The 16,801-nt window shown below is 36.7% G+C and overlaps 1 protein-coding gene across 1 annotated transcript; it reads right to left on the bottom strand.

Annotated features, from left to right (window-relative positions):
* Positions 1–751: 751 nt before the first annotated feature.
* On the bottom strand, positions 752–7,701 carry LOC139700467 (zinc finger protein 722-like). Its single transcript, XM_071599048.1, has 4 exons — positions 7,588–7,701; positions 6,055–6,225; positions 5,282–5,491; positions 752–2,300 (listed from the first exon to the last, which is right to left on the bottom strand). Exons 1-4 carry the CDS (start codon positions 7,594–7,596, stop codon positions 1,632–1,634), a joined length of 1,059 nt encoding a protein of 352 aa, XP_071455149.1. The 5' UTR covers positions 7,597–7,701; the 3' UTR covers positions 752–1,631.
* Between the last annotated feature and the right edge of the window lie 9,100 nt (positions 7,702–16,801).

Here is a 16,801-nt window from a genome sequence, read left to right as displayed (position 1 = left end):
CTTACGGAATTTCGGCTCTTGAAGCGTTGATGTTTGTCTATAATCGCATCCAAACGGGGTGCACCTCTGCGACAAAAGACTGGTTTACACATAACTGAACTTGGCCTACGGAGATCTAGCCCACGACTATCCACCGGCCGTTGGAGCTCTTAGAGTTTTCAGTCATACCAACCTGCAATGGTTTAGGGGATTTACTTAGTTGCTTCGTGCAAAAATTTTTACGTTGGTCAGGAAGGAAAAGCCATTGAAGTAATTAGAGCAGAGAGGGGCGAATGAAATATCATCAGGATGTATTTACCTGTTCCAAAGATATCAAAAAAGGGTTAGATAGGGTAATATAAAAAAAAACAAGGAGTATAATGCAGAAAAATGAATGGAATGGAGGGAAATGAGACTACTCTGCAACCTGTACATGTCTATCAGATTGCTATCAGGTGCAAAAGGGAACCAGTAAGTCCAAATAGGCAAGGTTAGGATGAAGGGTATGGCATGAGGTGCCTCCCATTAAAACGTGTTCTGCTCAACGTATGATAGGCATTAATCGAAGGCTTTTTAAATGTGATTATGGAGAAGGGTGTAGGAGGTAAAGTGGACAAAAAGGAAAACAAACGAGGGAGTGCAAATAGGGGAGGATGCTGACGATTGTTGGAAGAAATCTTTATGAGGAACGAATATTGTGAATTTTAATCCACAATATGATTAAATAAATATTTATTTATTGGATATACATATATTAGTTTATTACTGTGTGTAATATAATCGCAAAACACCAGCTAATACATGGATGTGTAGCAATTTTTCATTCAAAACAACAGGGTGGAAAAAATTATTGTTTTTTATCATTTAAAAAATTGATACAATTCCTTAAACATACATCAGTTAACATATCAATGAATCCCCTGCATTCTAGTGCTGTAAATATAAATTCTGCCTGGGCACTATGTACCCCAGAAATAAGTGAATGTGCATTGGCGCTCATATAGTCATTCGTTGGCATCTGGTTAATAACCATGCACAATTTCAAGTGCATTTTAAGGTTGCAGCTTTGATTAAATACAGGGTTCGTCCGGAAAATAAGTGTATCGACTCCTGGGCTGGGCGCGCCGCTCCAGGCATGCCCAGCACCGCTCTGACGGGCTGCGATTGGAGGGGGGTATGTTGGCAAGCGACGCTGAAAAAGGCAGTCGGCTCTGAGCTGTGGTGTAGTGAGGAGCTCTGTTAACGCGAACCTCAACGCTCGACCCGCGTCACGGAACGCGACGCCGAAGTTTTTGGAGCAGCGTTATTCCATCAAATTTGCGGTTAAGCTTGGGAGATCGTCTACCGAAACTGTCGGTATGATTAACCAGGCTTACGGGGAGTCAGCCATGTCCAGAAACATGATCTTTCGGTGGCACAAGATGTTCGTGGAGGGCAGAGAAGAAGTCGACGACGAGTCTTCGAGAGGTTCCCGATGATGCCTTCGCGGGAGCGTTCCAGGAATGGGAACGCCGCTGGAACAAGTGTATCGACTCACAAGGGTCCTATTTTGAGGAATATTAGCTTAAGATATGTAAAAGTGTAATAAATTTTTTTTCCTGAGCTCAGTACACTTATTTTCCGGACGAACCCTGTATCCTTGAGCAATCATCTCATTGGTGAGGCCTATCTCCATGCGTCACTACGTGATCTGTTAGGTGGTGTTTTTGCCTGAATGCTGTTGAACATATCTCACATTTGTAGGGTCTCTCCCCAGTATGGATAAACATGTGACTTTTCAGACTTTGTTTGCGGACGAACGTCTTAAGGCATACCTCACATTTGTGCAAATCTTCCCCCGTATGTATACGAACGTGATCCTTGAGGTGTTGTTTGAGAGTGAATGTTTTTGCGCAAATCTTACACTCATGCGGCCGTGCTCCACTATGCGTCAACATGTGACTCTCAAGGGTTTGTTTGTGATTAAAACCTTTCAAACATATCTTGCATTTGTGAGGCTTCTCTCCAGTGTGCACCACCATGTGTCTCTTGAGATTGTGCTTGAGTGAGAATGCTCTCGCACAAATTGTACACTTGTAAGTCATTGCATCTGATTCAACTTCCTTTGAGCACTCAAAAGCCTCAGCATCCACATCGCATCTGATTTCCTCCATCTTCACAGGGTGTAAATCCATCACGTGACCTTCCAGGACGTCTCTCTGTGCCTGTGACAGATTGGCTCCCATGCATCCTTGCTCCACAGGAATAGCAACATCATACTCTTCCTTTATGTCCACTTCCTCATGAAAGGACAAGGATAATTGTCCATCTGGCAAAGGATCCTGCAAGATCAGAGACGAAATTTACGGATGTAAATGGAAATGTTAGCATTCTCCTAACCAGTACTGCCAACAGATGAATAGGAAGTGCCGTCCTTAACCCTCTTAGTGCGGCGGGGATTTCAGGGGTACTAGTGAGAAGTGCGAAGGGTAATTTAAGAAAATGTATCACCTTAGAAAAAAAACATTATGAAGTTATTTGTTTAGATATCCATATGCAGTTTTTTTATTTTAAAATATAATATTGTAGTTAATAATGATGTTATACATTTACATCATCTGAAAAATAAATGTAACTACTACAGTATCATAAATTTGAAGAATATTTTTTTAGCAATCATATTTCGATTTTTAGACACAAAACCAATATTTTTTTAAAAACATTTTTCAATTAAACTACGATATTTAAATATAATAAAGAATCAAAAAGACATGCAGAAAATTTTATAAATAAATAAAGAAAAACCAGTGAATTGCAAATTTTTTTGTCAGCCTCTGCATAGGTTGATTTTGTTGAAAAGGCTGATCTCACTGAGTCAAATTGGGACTTTTCCCCTTTCCTTGAGACTGCGGCAATGTGCTTACAATCTAAAGGCAGAAAAAAACCAAGTTCTAACTCACAGAGAACTGCTGACAATGTAATCCATTACACAGGGCGCAATTGATTAGATAGGATGGATGGCAAGGGAAACCAAAATGATTACAAAGCAGTGTTCTCATTTCCATCGTCTCAACAAAGTCTGAATAAGCGGCTATATGTGACACCACAACACATTCAAGAGATTACAGATGAAACCAGATTAGTAGCCTTTCAGTGGCTTTTCACAGTGGAAAGACCACTCAGAAAAAAAACGAGCAGACAATTAGGCTGAGCATCCCGACATGTACAAAACTGAACGAAAAATTATAGTAAGAATTATACTTTTTGAAAAGCATTAAAAATTGCTAATAAAAAATTAAAAAAATAGTTACGTAATTCTATGGAATTCAACCTATCAATAACATAAAAACCATAAATTATTAAAGAAAAAAACCATAAGTTACAGCGATTTAAACAATAGCCTACGCAAGAGCCAATATATCGGCCCGCTGCACTTTTCGCCAGGGATACGAAAGCCGATATATCGGCCCGCCGCACTAAGAGGGTTAATAGTCACACGAAGGGAATTGGAAAGAAAAGATAACATACTACAATGTGAAGGATCTCAGGTGTTCCCGGCATATGGTATTCAAGAAGTTCTCTTGGGTTTCTCACCGGGTCAGGTTGCAGTACACCTACATTTTGATGGCTGACTGTAACATCGTCTTCAGGATGAAGTTCAGAGCATAAAAAAAGGCCTGATATACTCTCCGCCAAGCCTCAGGTATGCCCTGATTGGTCGGAAGCATTAATGTGCTCTGCTATGGCCAATCGGGGGCATTCCCGTGCATTTTTTATTTTCTTTACCACTGGCTTCAAAGTGTTCCTGATTTGGAAGCTGTTGTCTCTGGTGCAAGTACTGGTATCTAGTTGGATTTCAACGGCTTCCTTCACTACTTTGCTACTTCTACAAGCATGGTTCAATGAGAAAACCATCAATCTCTTCTGCCACATCCTCACTTCAACATATTTCCTCCTCAATGGCAAATTCTATGAGCGGGTGGAGGGAGTCCCCATGGGTTCTCCATTGTCACTGGCCATTGCAAACTTCTACGTGGAAGACTTACTCACTGAGAACAGCACCCTTAAGACCAAGATACTTCTTCAGATATGTGGATGACACCTTCATCTTGTGGCCAAACCAACCAGAAGCACTCACTGAATTCCTTTGCCATATGAAGTTTCCACCCAAACATCCAGTTCACCATGGAGACTGAAATGAACAAATGCCTGCCTTTCCTTGATATTCTTATCGAGAGGAAAAGAGACAGCAGCTTAGGTCATCAAGTCTATTGGAAACCGACCCACACTGACCTATATCTGAACGGGAGAAATCATCATCATCCTGCAAAAAAGAGAGGAGTGATTTCCTTACTCGTGCTGAAAGCCACTTCAGTTTTGGACCAAGAGCACCTGGAGGCGGAAATACATCACCTAAGGAAGACGTTCCAGCAGAATGAGTATGGGACCCAGGAAATCAACATGACCCTTAAAAGGGCCTTCACAAATCCTGGACGTAGGAGAGAAGAGGCAGGAAAACCTGATGCAAGAAAATGCATCCCATCTGCCTCTCTGATTTCCAATAAAATCTCAAGGATATTAAGGAAATACAAGGTGAAAACTATCCACAAACTGATAAGGAAGCTGCAATCAGTCCTGGACATGGCTAAAGACAAATGGGGATTGAAGACCTCAGGAGTGTACCGGTTTCCTTGCGAGTATGGCCAAGCACACATCGGGGAGACCAGCCACACCATACAAACATGCCTAAAGGAACACGAATGGTGCATCAGGCTAGTCTACCCTGCAAAATCTGCGGTCGCCGAACATTGCCTCAATAATGACCACAGAATCAACTTAACAGGCACGAAGAGACTATGCCACACCAATGGCTACTGAGATCCTGTAGTGAAGGAAGCCATTGAAATCCAACTAGACACTAATACTTTCAACAGAGACAACGGCTTCCAATCAGGAACACCTGGATGCCAGTGCTAAAGAAAAAAAATGCACGGGAACGCACCTGATTGGCCATAGCGGAGCACATTAACGCTTCCCACCAACCAGGGCACACCTGAGGCTTGGCAGAGAGAATAAATACCAGACCTTTTTTATGCTCTGAACTTCACCCTGAAGATGATGGCAAAGTCAGCCATCAAGATGCAGGTGTTCTGCAACCTGACCAGGTGGGAAACCCAAGAGAACTTCTTGAATACTACAAAAAGCGAAAGTCAGGGTAAGGGTATGAATTGCTCAAATTGAAACAGCATATTTTCACTTAGAATAACACAAGATCCAAAGCACAGATGGATAATTATGCATACAAACCAATACGCACACTCACCAAATTCCCTGCTTCATCATTGCCAGACCAATGACTGCCACCTTCTTGCATTGATGTAATAATTGGAAAAACTACATCTTTTCCTGAGCACCAACTAGCAGTGTCAACCTCCTCTTTGACAATGATCATGTTATCTTGGACATCCACAGCAATACTCTCAACAGTGTCACTGGCCTTGTCATCAATCTTTTTCTTGAAATCTCTGTGAAACTATGCGAAGCATACACACGTTACAATTTCACAATCGCAGATAATAAACATTTTAAAATAGGAGCAGCAAGGCTACAGATATTTTTATAAAATAAACCTAATCACTTCAAGACACTACTCTTAAAAACTATGGGGAACATCATTTGTTTTAACTGCAATGCATAATTGCTCAGTTTTTTCACCTACATCTATATTTGGTCGTAGTGATTAGCAGTCATTTAATTCATCCAAGTTCCCGCTGCATTACTGTCATCCGTGTCAATAGTTGCTATTCGAACCGAATGATTAACAGATTGCATGCATTGCATTCAACACTCACACTCAGCGCAGTTTTAGGAACAGAGTTCAATAGTTAAAAAGATAAATAGTTAAAGAGTTATTAATAAACCGTGGCAATTACAATTTAAATAAATAAACCACTGTTAACTAAATTGATAATAGAGACCTTAGTGACGAGAAAATGGGTTTTCTACAAGTTAATTAAGGAAAATACAACGAAATATTAAATTTTGTCCTGATTTGCCCTCATTACTTACATGGTAGTTTTTAATGTATAAACTGACCTCCTCTCGATTGATTTTCCTGTCTTTCGTTGCAGGATTGCACTTCTTTTGGATGCGATTATAGAAAACAGACAAACACTCGCGACATCGACGCTTAAACAGCCGGAATTCCGTAAGCTTCTCCATGCAGTTAGAACACACCAGCCAGGGATGATTAGCATCTTCCACAACCTAATATTCAATTTCAAAACCAGACATTAACCACAGAATGCACGAAACTCCTTTTTCCAAAATTAGAAAAAACTTTGAGACAACAGTGTACGGAATATAAAAACCAACTACTAAAACTTTAACTGAAGATGTCTTGCAAACATAATTAACAAACGTCAAACAGACAACTAAACTTATCTTAAAATCTATTAAATCCTCTATAGTGTTTTCCAGCATGAGTTGTAATTCACTATTCTCGCCGAAAACATTCATCAATAGTCCACGATTGTTTAAACACAATCTGCACACTTTAAATTCCGCTTTATCGCACATTGTGATCGTTTTAAAGTACTTCGACTGATTCACTAGCCACACTAATGTATTAATAATAACGGCATCTTTCACAATACACTGACGTATTATTAAAAGTTTCTAACAAACAGAAAACCCCAATTTACAGGAGGGTTCTTGCATTTCATTCTTCAACTGTTCATTTAATTTGCGAAGGTCTTTTGAAAAGCAGGGGATTGATTGTAAAGAGTGGGTCTTAATCCGGGTCAGAAATATGAACACATTTCTCGGAGTAATTTGACTGAAACGCTGAACAAGGTAAAAGAGAATTACATTAAGTATTTTTTGAGATATTAATGAGCTAATGGAGAATCGTTTTCGAATGACCTTTACATCGTAATTGAAAGATTCATTTCGTTCATTCGCATGGAAGATTCGGGTCAATAGATTCATAACTATACTGTTTACGTTTTCAACTTTGAAGAATGATTATAAATGTATGCAAGCACTTGTTACCGTAGCTTTAGACTAGTGTAAAAATGTTACAAGTTCTACTGTGTGGTTTTTCCATTTATTTCCTGTCTCAAAACTCATCAAAATAATTCTTCGGTCGTTGACGTGGGCCCGCTGTTTTTAAAAGTCGATACGTGTGCTGAAGACTATTTTAATACCTTACAATGACTTGAAGATGACTGGAATCATTATATTGTTCATGGGTGAAATTATTTACCTTTATTTGGCTAAGAACATGCGTATTAATGTACATCATGAACCATCTTAGCTACTTATCACATAGCTGAGCTTATGAAAAGAATCTGATTATTTTAAAAATCTAACAAATAGTTTAATTTCTTCCGCGAAATCATGCACAAGTGCTTCCACTTAAATTCTCTTGAAATTCGGAAATCAATATCCCACTTTCCTGACGAGGCACTCAAATTTAACAAGAACTAATAAATAACTGTTGTAATCACTGGGTAGCACCGTTTTCGAGAGAAGGAAGTTAAACACTGTGCCATTTTGAAACCTATTCCTATGAAAAAACGGGACAGAATAGTAGCACTGTATAGTTTAGAAAATGTCTATACTTACGTATTCCATGACAGCTATTAAATGTTTAATTTCATAGTTATTCTATATGCCGACATCGTAACCATTGGGAATATTTGGATCTGGATCTTCGAAAGGAATGAACGGAAAACTTAGGAATTGATTCATTTTTGTCCAATGTCAGTTAAAGTTCAAAGGTAACCTGTGATACTCCATAGGGTCAAATACATCTATAAAAAGACTGATTTTGCTCCTTCTTTATATTCGTACTTAGACATGATTCACCGGGTGGAAGTTGTCTACAATTGTACGCAGGATTGTGAACCTGTCCTTCTAAGAATCGGTCATTTTATTGACCCTTCTGCTGTTGCTCATGAACTGCTGTCATGAAGAAAACATAAGATGAACGAAAAGCCACTCCTAATAGGATTACCCTTATGCTTCTTGCGTTCATGATTTATTAAATATTTCTTAACCTAATATAGGAAAGAGGTCTAATATAGGAAAGAGGTCATAAGATTTAACTTTATTGTCCTGTCAAATCATCCTGCGCGATTAAAAACGCTTAGAATGTGTGATAAAATTGAATTTGTGGTATGCATATTGTGTTTGAACAATGGACTTAAATTAAACATATTCGATAAGAATAATGAATCAGAATTTATGTTCGGAAGGACTTGAGAGGATTTGATGAGTGTTGAAGTAAAAGTGAAGAAATAACTTCTTAATCGAGTGAAGTTTGTGGGAATCTAGTATTGTGACACAACCAAAAGATATGCACTTCATCGAAGGGTGGTGGTTTCCGTGGAAATCCGTAGGTGTTTGGTTCGCTTCAATTTAACGAGCAACTTTTTTACTTTTAACTATTTTTTACGAATGTTGACGATCCTATTACTTTAATATAACCAAATAAAAGTATTTTTTCCTGAATAAAACCAAGTCAAATGTAAATACTTCATCAATGGTAGGGTATTTAAGGCGTTGGCTTGAAAATCCGTAGGTGTTTAGTTTGGTTCAAAATTAATTTTTTTACTTTTACACTTTTAATGGGGGACAACTAAGGCTGGTTAAGGTAAACTTGAAAAGGCGAAGGTGTTTGGTTCGCTCCTTTGTAACGAGAACTTTTTTATTTTAAATTTTCCTCTGTATATATTTTCTTAATTTAATAAATATCCATATATAACAAAAAAGTACTTTTCCCTCAATAAATGAAGTTACACTCACCTTTAATGTAACAACTTCATCAATGCAAGGCTAAATGTTGGATTGTGGTTGGTTGCTTGGATTATGTGATGGTTTGAAAAGCCGAAGGTAAATGTTTTGGTCGAAATGTGCACATTTCATTTTGAGATGAGAAAAATAAAATATTCTGAAAATGTACCTCTTAAAAACCTCAGGAAAAAGGTTGGTGGTGTTGGTTTCTGGTTGGTTGGTTGGTTGATGGCGTTCGGTGTTGATTTGAAAAGTCGGAGGTGTTTGGTTCGGTGCTGTATAGCGATATCTTTTTTACTTTTAAAATTTTTTACGCTATTTATTAATATGAAAAATTATAATTAATTATTAATGCACTAAATATTTTCTTATTCTTACCGATTTTAAAAATATGATCAAAAACAAGTATTGTTTTCTTTGAGTTACACACTTCATCGTAGGATATTGGTGGTTTAAAGTATTGGTTTGAGAATCCGAAGATGTTCAGTTCGCATTATATTACGAGCCCTTTTTTTACTTTAATTTTGTTCTCTTTATTTATTATTTATTATAAATTTTCGATAATCATTTATAACGTTCATATTTTTTCCTTGAGGGTTTTTCTGGATTTCTTTCAAAGCCAAAAAAGATAATGATGTTTTATGCATAGTTTATGGAAATATGTGGATATTTACTATCTAAAAAAATTTCGATTGTAATTTATTAAGTATATCTTTTGTCCTCTAGCATAAATTCTGAGTTTACGCATTTTATTTAAGCACTCCGAAAATGTAACTTTCAATAGAGCAAACTGGTAAGGTGACTGAAGGTGTTGGATTAAAAATACGAAGGTGTTTGGTTCGCTCTTATTTACCCAGAACTTTATTTACTTTAAATTGCGTAGAATACATTTTATCAATTTTCAAAATATAACTGAAAAAGAGGGCTATTTTGCATGAATAAATGAAATTACCCATTACTAAACCTCATAATTTGGTTTTGGGTGGTTACGGTGTTAGCTTGAAAATGCGAAGGTGTTTCGTTCGCTCGAGACATTTTTTACTTAAAATTTGTGCTCATTTTACTTTCGTAACCTAATCAAATTTAAAAATATCTTTATAAAATTAACACTTATACTCAAGTTAGTTTGGGTGTTTGTTTGAAAATCCGAAGTATTTGGGTCGTTTTTATTTTACGAGCATGTTTTGTACATGTAATTTTCTATAATTATAATTTCTTTATTCAATCAAATTTAAAATATAATGAAAAAAGTGTTGGTATTCATGAACAAAGGGAGTCACACAAAAATAAAATGTTACAACTCTTCGCAGGATAATGGGTGCCAAGCAAGGGGGTTAAGGTGTTGAAAAACGGAAGAAGTTTGGTTCGCGCCTTTGTAACGAGATCTGTTAAATTTTAATTTTTTCTCTATACATATATATTCTTATATATTTCACTCTTCTTCCCTCTCTCTCTATATATATATGTGTATGTGCATATATATATATATATATATATATATATATATATATATATATATATATATATATATATATATATATATATATATATATATATATGATTAATCTTATTAATTCCATACTACTTCATCAAAGATGCAGCCAAGATTCATCAAGATCAGCAGCCAACTGGTAGGGTTTCCCTGCAACAATTTCAGAGTGTAAAAATCATTCGCCTTGACTGGGATTCGAACCCAGATCCCTCAATATCCGGTCGAGTGCTTTAACCACTTAAGCTACCGAGGCGTCCTCTTAAACTCTGAAATTTTGGGGCTTTTAAAGGAACAAGATGTTGTGACGAAATACCGTACATACAATGTCACAGGCATTCGTAGTCGTGCGCGAGGCGCCACAGTCCACGAGGTTAAAGCCAACTTTAAACACTTATGGTGTTTTCACTTTGACAAATTCCAAAGAAACTGCGGGAGATGCCGCAACAGTAACTTTTAACGGAGTCATCCGCTAATGTGCATTTCAATGCAACAATTTCAGAGTGTAAAAATCATTCGCCTTGACTGTGATTCGAACCCAGATCCCTCAATATCCGGTCGAGTGCTTTAACCACTTAAGCTACCGAGGCGTCCTCTTAAACTCTGAAATTTTGGGGCTTTTAAAGGAACAAGATGTTGTGACGAAATACCGTACATACAATGTCACAGGCATTCGTAGTCGTGCGCGAGGCGCCACAGTCCACGAGGTTAAAGCCAACTTTAAACACTTATGGTGTTTTCACTTTGACAAATTCCAAAGAAACTGCGGGAGATGCCGCAACAGTAACTTTTAACGGAGTCATCCGCTAATGTGCATTTCAATGCAACAATTTCAGAGTGTAAAAATCATTCGCCTTGACTGTGATTCGAACCCAGATCCCTCAATATCCGGTCGAGTGCTTTAACCACTTAAGCTACCGAGGCGTCCTCTTAAACTCTGAAATTTTGGGGCTTTTAAAGGAACAAGATGTTGTGACGAAATACCGTACATACAATGTCACAGGCATTCGTAGTCGTGCGCGAGGCGCCACAGTCCACGAGGTTAAAGCCAACTTTAAACACTTATGGTGTTTTCACTTTGACAAATTCCAAAGAAACTGCGGGAGATGCCGCAACAGTAACTTTTAACGGAGTCATCCGCTAATGTGCATTTCAATGCAACAATTTCAGAGTGTAAAAATCATTCGCCTTGACTGGGATTCGAACCCAGATCCCTCAATATCCGGTCGAGTGCTTTAACCACTTAAGCTACCGAGGCGTCCTCTTAATTGTTTTTTACACTCTGAAATTGTTGCATTGAAATGCACATTAGCGGATGACTCCGTTAAAAGTTACTGTTGCGGCATCTCCCGCAGTTTCTTTGGAATTGGTAGGGTTTCCGCTAGAAATTCCAAGGTGTTCCCAATCCCTAGGGAACGGAAATCAAACTAAAAGTAAATCTGTTATAACGGGCGCTATTTTTATTTTTCATTTCTTTCTCCACACATTTTGATAATCTGATCAGTTCTAAAGTTTAAAAACCTTAGAGCCAGGAAAAATTATTGTTTTCCTTCAACTAATGAAACATTTCTTCGTTCAATACATTAATTGAAACATTGGGATTGGGACATTGGGAAGGATCGAATATTTTGTATTGAAGCCAAAGGGCACTTTTGGCACAAATGGCACATTTCATTTTGAAATAAGAAAAAAAATTTCTAAAAATCATGAAGTTATTCCTTTGTCTTTGAGAATTACTTCAATTTTATTCAACAAAGAACAAAAATTACCACTCTTGAAACCTTTTTGTACTTTTTTCAGAATTGAATATTTTGTGTAAAATCCAAATGATACACTTTTTATGGTGAAATAAGAAAAATCAAAAATTCTTAAAATGGAATAAATGCCTTTTAAACAACTAAGGTATTTACCATAAAAATGACGTTTTATGTATAATTTATGGAAATATTTATAATCGAAGAAAGAAAATTACTAAAATGTATTCGAGCATTATGGGTTCATGTTTCAAATGGTAACAATGAACAGTAATTAACATTGAAAACATTTTGTTTAATTATTGAGGATCGAATATTTCGTATTGAATTGGTATGGAACTTTTCATGGTGAAATGAGAAAAATAAAAAATTCTGAAAATGGAATAAATACCTTGTGAACACCTCAAGTATTTACTATAAAACAAAGACAGGATGTTTTAATTTTTTTTTAAGTTTTTAAGAAATTTATGCAAATTTCATCACATTAAGAATTGAAAAAAAGTTTGCTTGATTATTGAAATGGTATAAATGGTAAACATTATGTTTGCTTAATTATTAAAATAGTATACCAAATAGTTATTCTTTTGTCCTTGAGGATTATTATGGGTCTTTTCTATAGTATGATCTTAGAATCGGTGTTTTGTGTTGTTTGGTATTGGAATGAATGAAAATATTTTGCTTAATTTTTCAGGATATTTTATTTCGTATTGAAGCCAAATGGTAAGGGTGCTTTTTCTTTTGCAATGAGAAAAATAAGAAATTTAAAAAATGTAATAAATGCCTTTTCAACAGCTCAAGTTTTGCAACCGTATTGCAACCGAATTTGCAATCGAATAAAATTTTGGTTAATCATTGTTATACATTTACTACATTGGTCTTCGAGTTCGGTTCTTCATCTTATCAATTTTAAAAATATAACCAAAAAGTACCGTTTTGCTTGAAAAAATGGAGCGACTAACTTCATGGAAAGATAGCAATTCAGTTTTGAAAATCCGAAGGTGCTCGGTTCGATTCAATTAAAGAACAATTTTTATACTTGATTTTTTTTCTACCAATACCGACGATTTTTGATATAAAATTATTGATTTTCAATAATGAACACAAAACGCTAAACATGTAAACTACAACGAAAATATAAATTCTGCTCCTAAAAGGTGCTTCATTGTGGCGGTTCACAGCGCACTGTTTGCTTGAAAATCCGAAGGTGATTAAATCGCTACTTTGTAACGAGAACTTTTACTTTTAATGTTTTCTCTATTTATATATCCCTAAAAATAAGTCTAATCAATTTTAAAATATAACAAAAAAGTATTTTTTCCTTGAACAAATGAAGTTACACGAAACTAAAATGTAACAACTTCATCGAAGTGTTCGCTTGAAAATCAGAAGGTATTTGGTTCGGTCCTTTTACGAAAATCACTTTTTTACTTTTAATTTGTTCTAATAATTTTCATAATATTATTTTTTATATTATCTAAATACATTATCCCAGGGAAAAATATTTTGCTTGAATAAATTAAGTTACGCAATCCGAAAATGTAACTTTCAATCGCAGCAAATGTAACTTTCAATAGAGCCAACTGGTAAGTTGGATTTGGTGCTGGATTAAAAATCCGTCGGTGTTTGGTAACAAAAATGTAAAAACATCAGCAAAGTGCGGGCCAATTGGTACGGTGATAAAGGTGTTCTTGTGCAAATCGGAAAGTGTTTGGTTAGCTCTAATTTACCGAGCACTTTTTTATACTTCAAATCTTTTCTACGTATTTATATAATCAAATCAATTTGAAAAATCTATCCGAAAAGGATTGTTGTTTTGCTTGAATAAATGAAATTACCCATAGCTAAAATATAACTTGTTAGTCTAGGGAAAAAAGTGTAAATAAAGGATATATAAAGGGGGGTTTAAGTTATTGGTGTGAAAAAAGTATTTACATTTTCGTCGTAGGTAATTTTAATTATAATGAGTATCCTTCTATATTACTAGCACTTGTTTTACTTTTAGTTTATCTCAACTAATCTTCTCAATGTTATCTGAGCGCTTCGCTTCGAGTTTGCTTCTGTATCACGAGCACATTTTTGATTTTAATATTGTCCCCGCACATTTTCCTATTTAACTATAACCCAGAAAAAGTATTGTTTTTCTTAGATAGATGATGATACAAACAACTAAAATGCATGTCCATACTAACTTCGATGTATAATTTTGAAAGATTGAAATTAGCTACATAGTTTCTTTTAAATATATTTTTTTATTTTTTATTATAATATAATTAAATGCAAAATTTCTGAAAACAAAAGCAAAATGTGTTTTCCTAGCATCCTCAAAGCGCCAACAATTCCAGCATTCCAACGTTAATATCTCCTAAACATCTAACGAAATTTATTTCAAAAGAAAAAAAATATCAGCAAATATATAAAGCGTTACTGTAAATAAGTTGGAAAAGGGTAAACACCTCATTAGAAACAAGAAATCCAAAAAAGCTGAAATAATTTATTCAAATCAAAAAAAAATTTACATTCAAAAACAAAATTTTCTAATGAACAACATCACTAGTTATATGAAAGAAGTTTCATTCAAATTTTTGGATGGACCAGTTTTATTAGTACTTAATTAGTATTTTCAACAATAAATAATTTAAATAATTTCACTCTTAGTGTAGAAGTTCATTTTTTCTAATCAAATTCTTAAGTCATTAGAACAACATATTTGCACATTCCATGCCGAGCCCAGGAGGCCGTGCAATCGGCTCGTTATCCTTTATTTTACGTGGCGATTCCCCTTGGGTCCCCTTCAGGCTCCCTTCAGGCCTATACTCCACGATATAGCAAGACCTGTGGAAAGACGGGTTAATAACAAAAAAATAACACTACCCCATATATATAAAGCGTAATATCCCTCGACGGGATCCTATCTCGCAAACTCATGCACCCTGGGTGCCTATCTAAAACACGACCTAAGCGTCGCCTCCTATTTCCATTTCCTATTTCCATCGTAGGAAGTCCTCTCTTCTTTCTTCTCTCTTCGTTCTTGAAGTTACCTGGGGAAAAAAGGGATTAGAAAACAAAAAAATAACACTGCCCCAAAATATAAACCGCGTAAAATCCCACGGTGGGAGCCTGAAGGGCCCTAACTACGCAACATTTTGCACCGCTAAGTGCCTAACTAAAACACGCGCCCTAAGCTATCTTCAAACTTCTTTCTTCATCCAAAGAAGTCTTCTCTCTTCATTCTTGACATCCATGATCTTCTTTTCTTGAAGTCACCTGTGGAGAGAACGGATTAGTAAACATATACAAATAACACTCCCCACCAAAACCGCGTAAAAACCCACGACGGGTTGCCTTACGGGCCCTAACTACGCAACGTTTTGCACCGCTAAGTGCCTAACTAAAACACGCGCCCTAAGCTTTCTTCACACTTCTTTCTTCATCCAAGAAGTCTTCTCTTTTCTTTCTTCATTCTTGATATCCATTATCTTCTTTTCTTGAAGTCACCTGTAGAGAGAACGGATTAGTACACATATACAAATAACACTCCCCACCAAAACCGCGTAAAAACTCACGACGGGTTGCCTTATGGGCCATAACTACGCAACGTTTTGCACCGCTAAGTGCCTAACTAAAACACGCGCCCTAAGCTTTCTTCACACTTCTTTCTTCATCCAAGAAGTCTTCTCTTTTCTTTCTTCATTCTTGATATCCATTATCTTCTTTTCTTGAAGTCACCTGTGGAAAGAACGGATTAGTACACATAAACATATAACACTCCCCACCAAAACCGCGTAAATACCCACGTTAGGTTGCCTTACGGGCCCTAACTACGCAACGTTTTGCACCGCTAAGTGCCTAACTAAAAAACGCGCTCTAAGCTTTCTTCATCCAAGATGTCTTCTCTTTTCTTTCTTCATTCTTGACATCCATGATCTTCTTTTCTTGAAATCACCTGGAAAGAAAGGGGATTAGTTCACATATACAAATAACACTCCCCACCAAAACCGCGTGAAAACCCACGACGGGTTGCCTTATGGGCCCTAACTACGCAACGTTTTGCACCGCTAAGTGTCTAACTAAAACACGGGCCCTAAGCTTTCTTCACTTCTTTCTTCATCCAAGATGTCTTCTCTTTTCTATCTTCATTCTTGACATCCATGAACTTTTCTTGAAGTCACCTGTGGAGAAAGGGGATTAGTTCACATATACAAATAACACTCCCCACCAAAACCGCGTAAAAACCCACGACGGGTTGCCTTATGGGCCCTAACTACGCAACGTTTTGCACCGCTAAGTGCCTAACTAAAAACGCGCCCTAATCTTTCTTCATCCAAGATGTCTTCTCTTTTCTTTCTTCATTCTTGACATCCATGATCTTTTCTTGAAATCACCTGTGGAGAGAACGGATTAGTACACAAAAACATATAACACTCCCCACCAAAACCGCGTAAATACCCACGATGGGTTGCCTTACGGGCCCTAACTACGCAACGTTTTGCACCGCTAAGTGCCTAACTAAAAAACGCGCTCTAAGCTTTCTTCATCCAAGATGTCTTCTCTTTTCTTTCTTCATTCTTGACATCCATGATCTTCTTTTCTTGAAATCACCTGGAAAGAAAGGGGATTAGTTCACATATACAAATAACACTCCCCACCAAAACCGCGTGAAAACCCACGACGGGTTGCCTTATGGGCCCTAACTACGCAACGTTTTGCACCGCTAAGTGCCTAACTAAATCCATTATCTTCTTTTCTTGAAGTCACCTGTGGAGACGGGGGATTAGTACATATATACATATAACACTCCCCA

This window comes from Hetaerina americana, unplaced genomic scaffold, assembly GCF_022747635.1.
Source record: "Hetaerina americana unplaced genomic scaffold, ioHetAmer1.1.p SCAF_101, whole genome shotgun sequence".
Classification (NCBI taxonomy): domain Eukaryota; kingdom Metazoa; phylum Arthropoda; class Insecta; order Odonata; family Calopterygidae; genus Hetaerina; species Hetaerina americana.
This window is presented reverse-complemented; position numbering and strand designations above follow the sequence as displayed.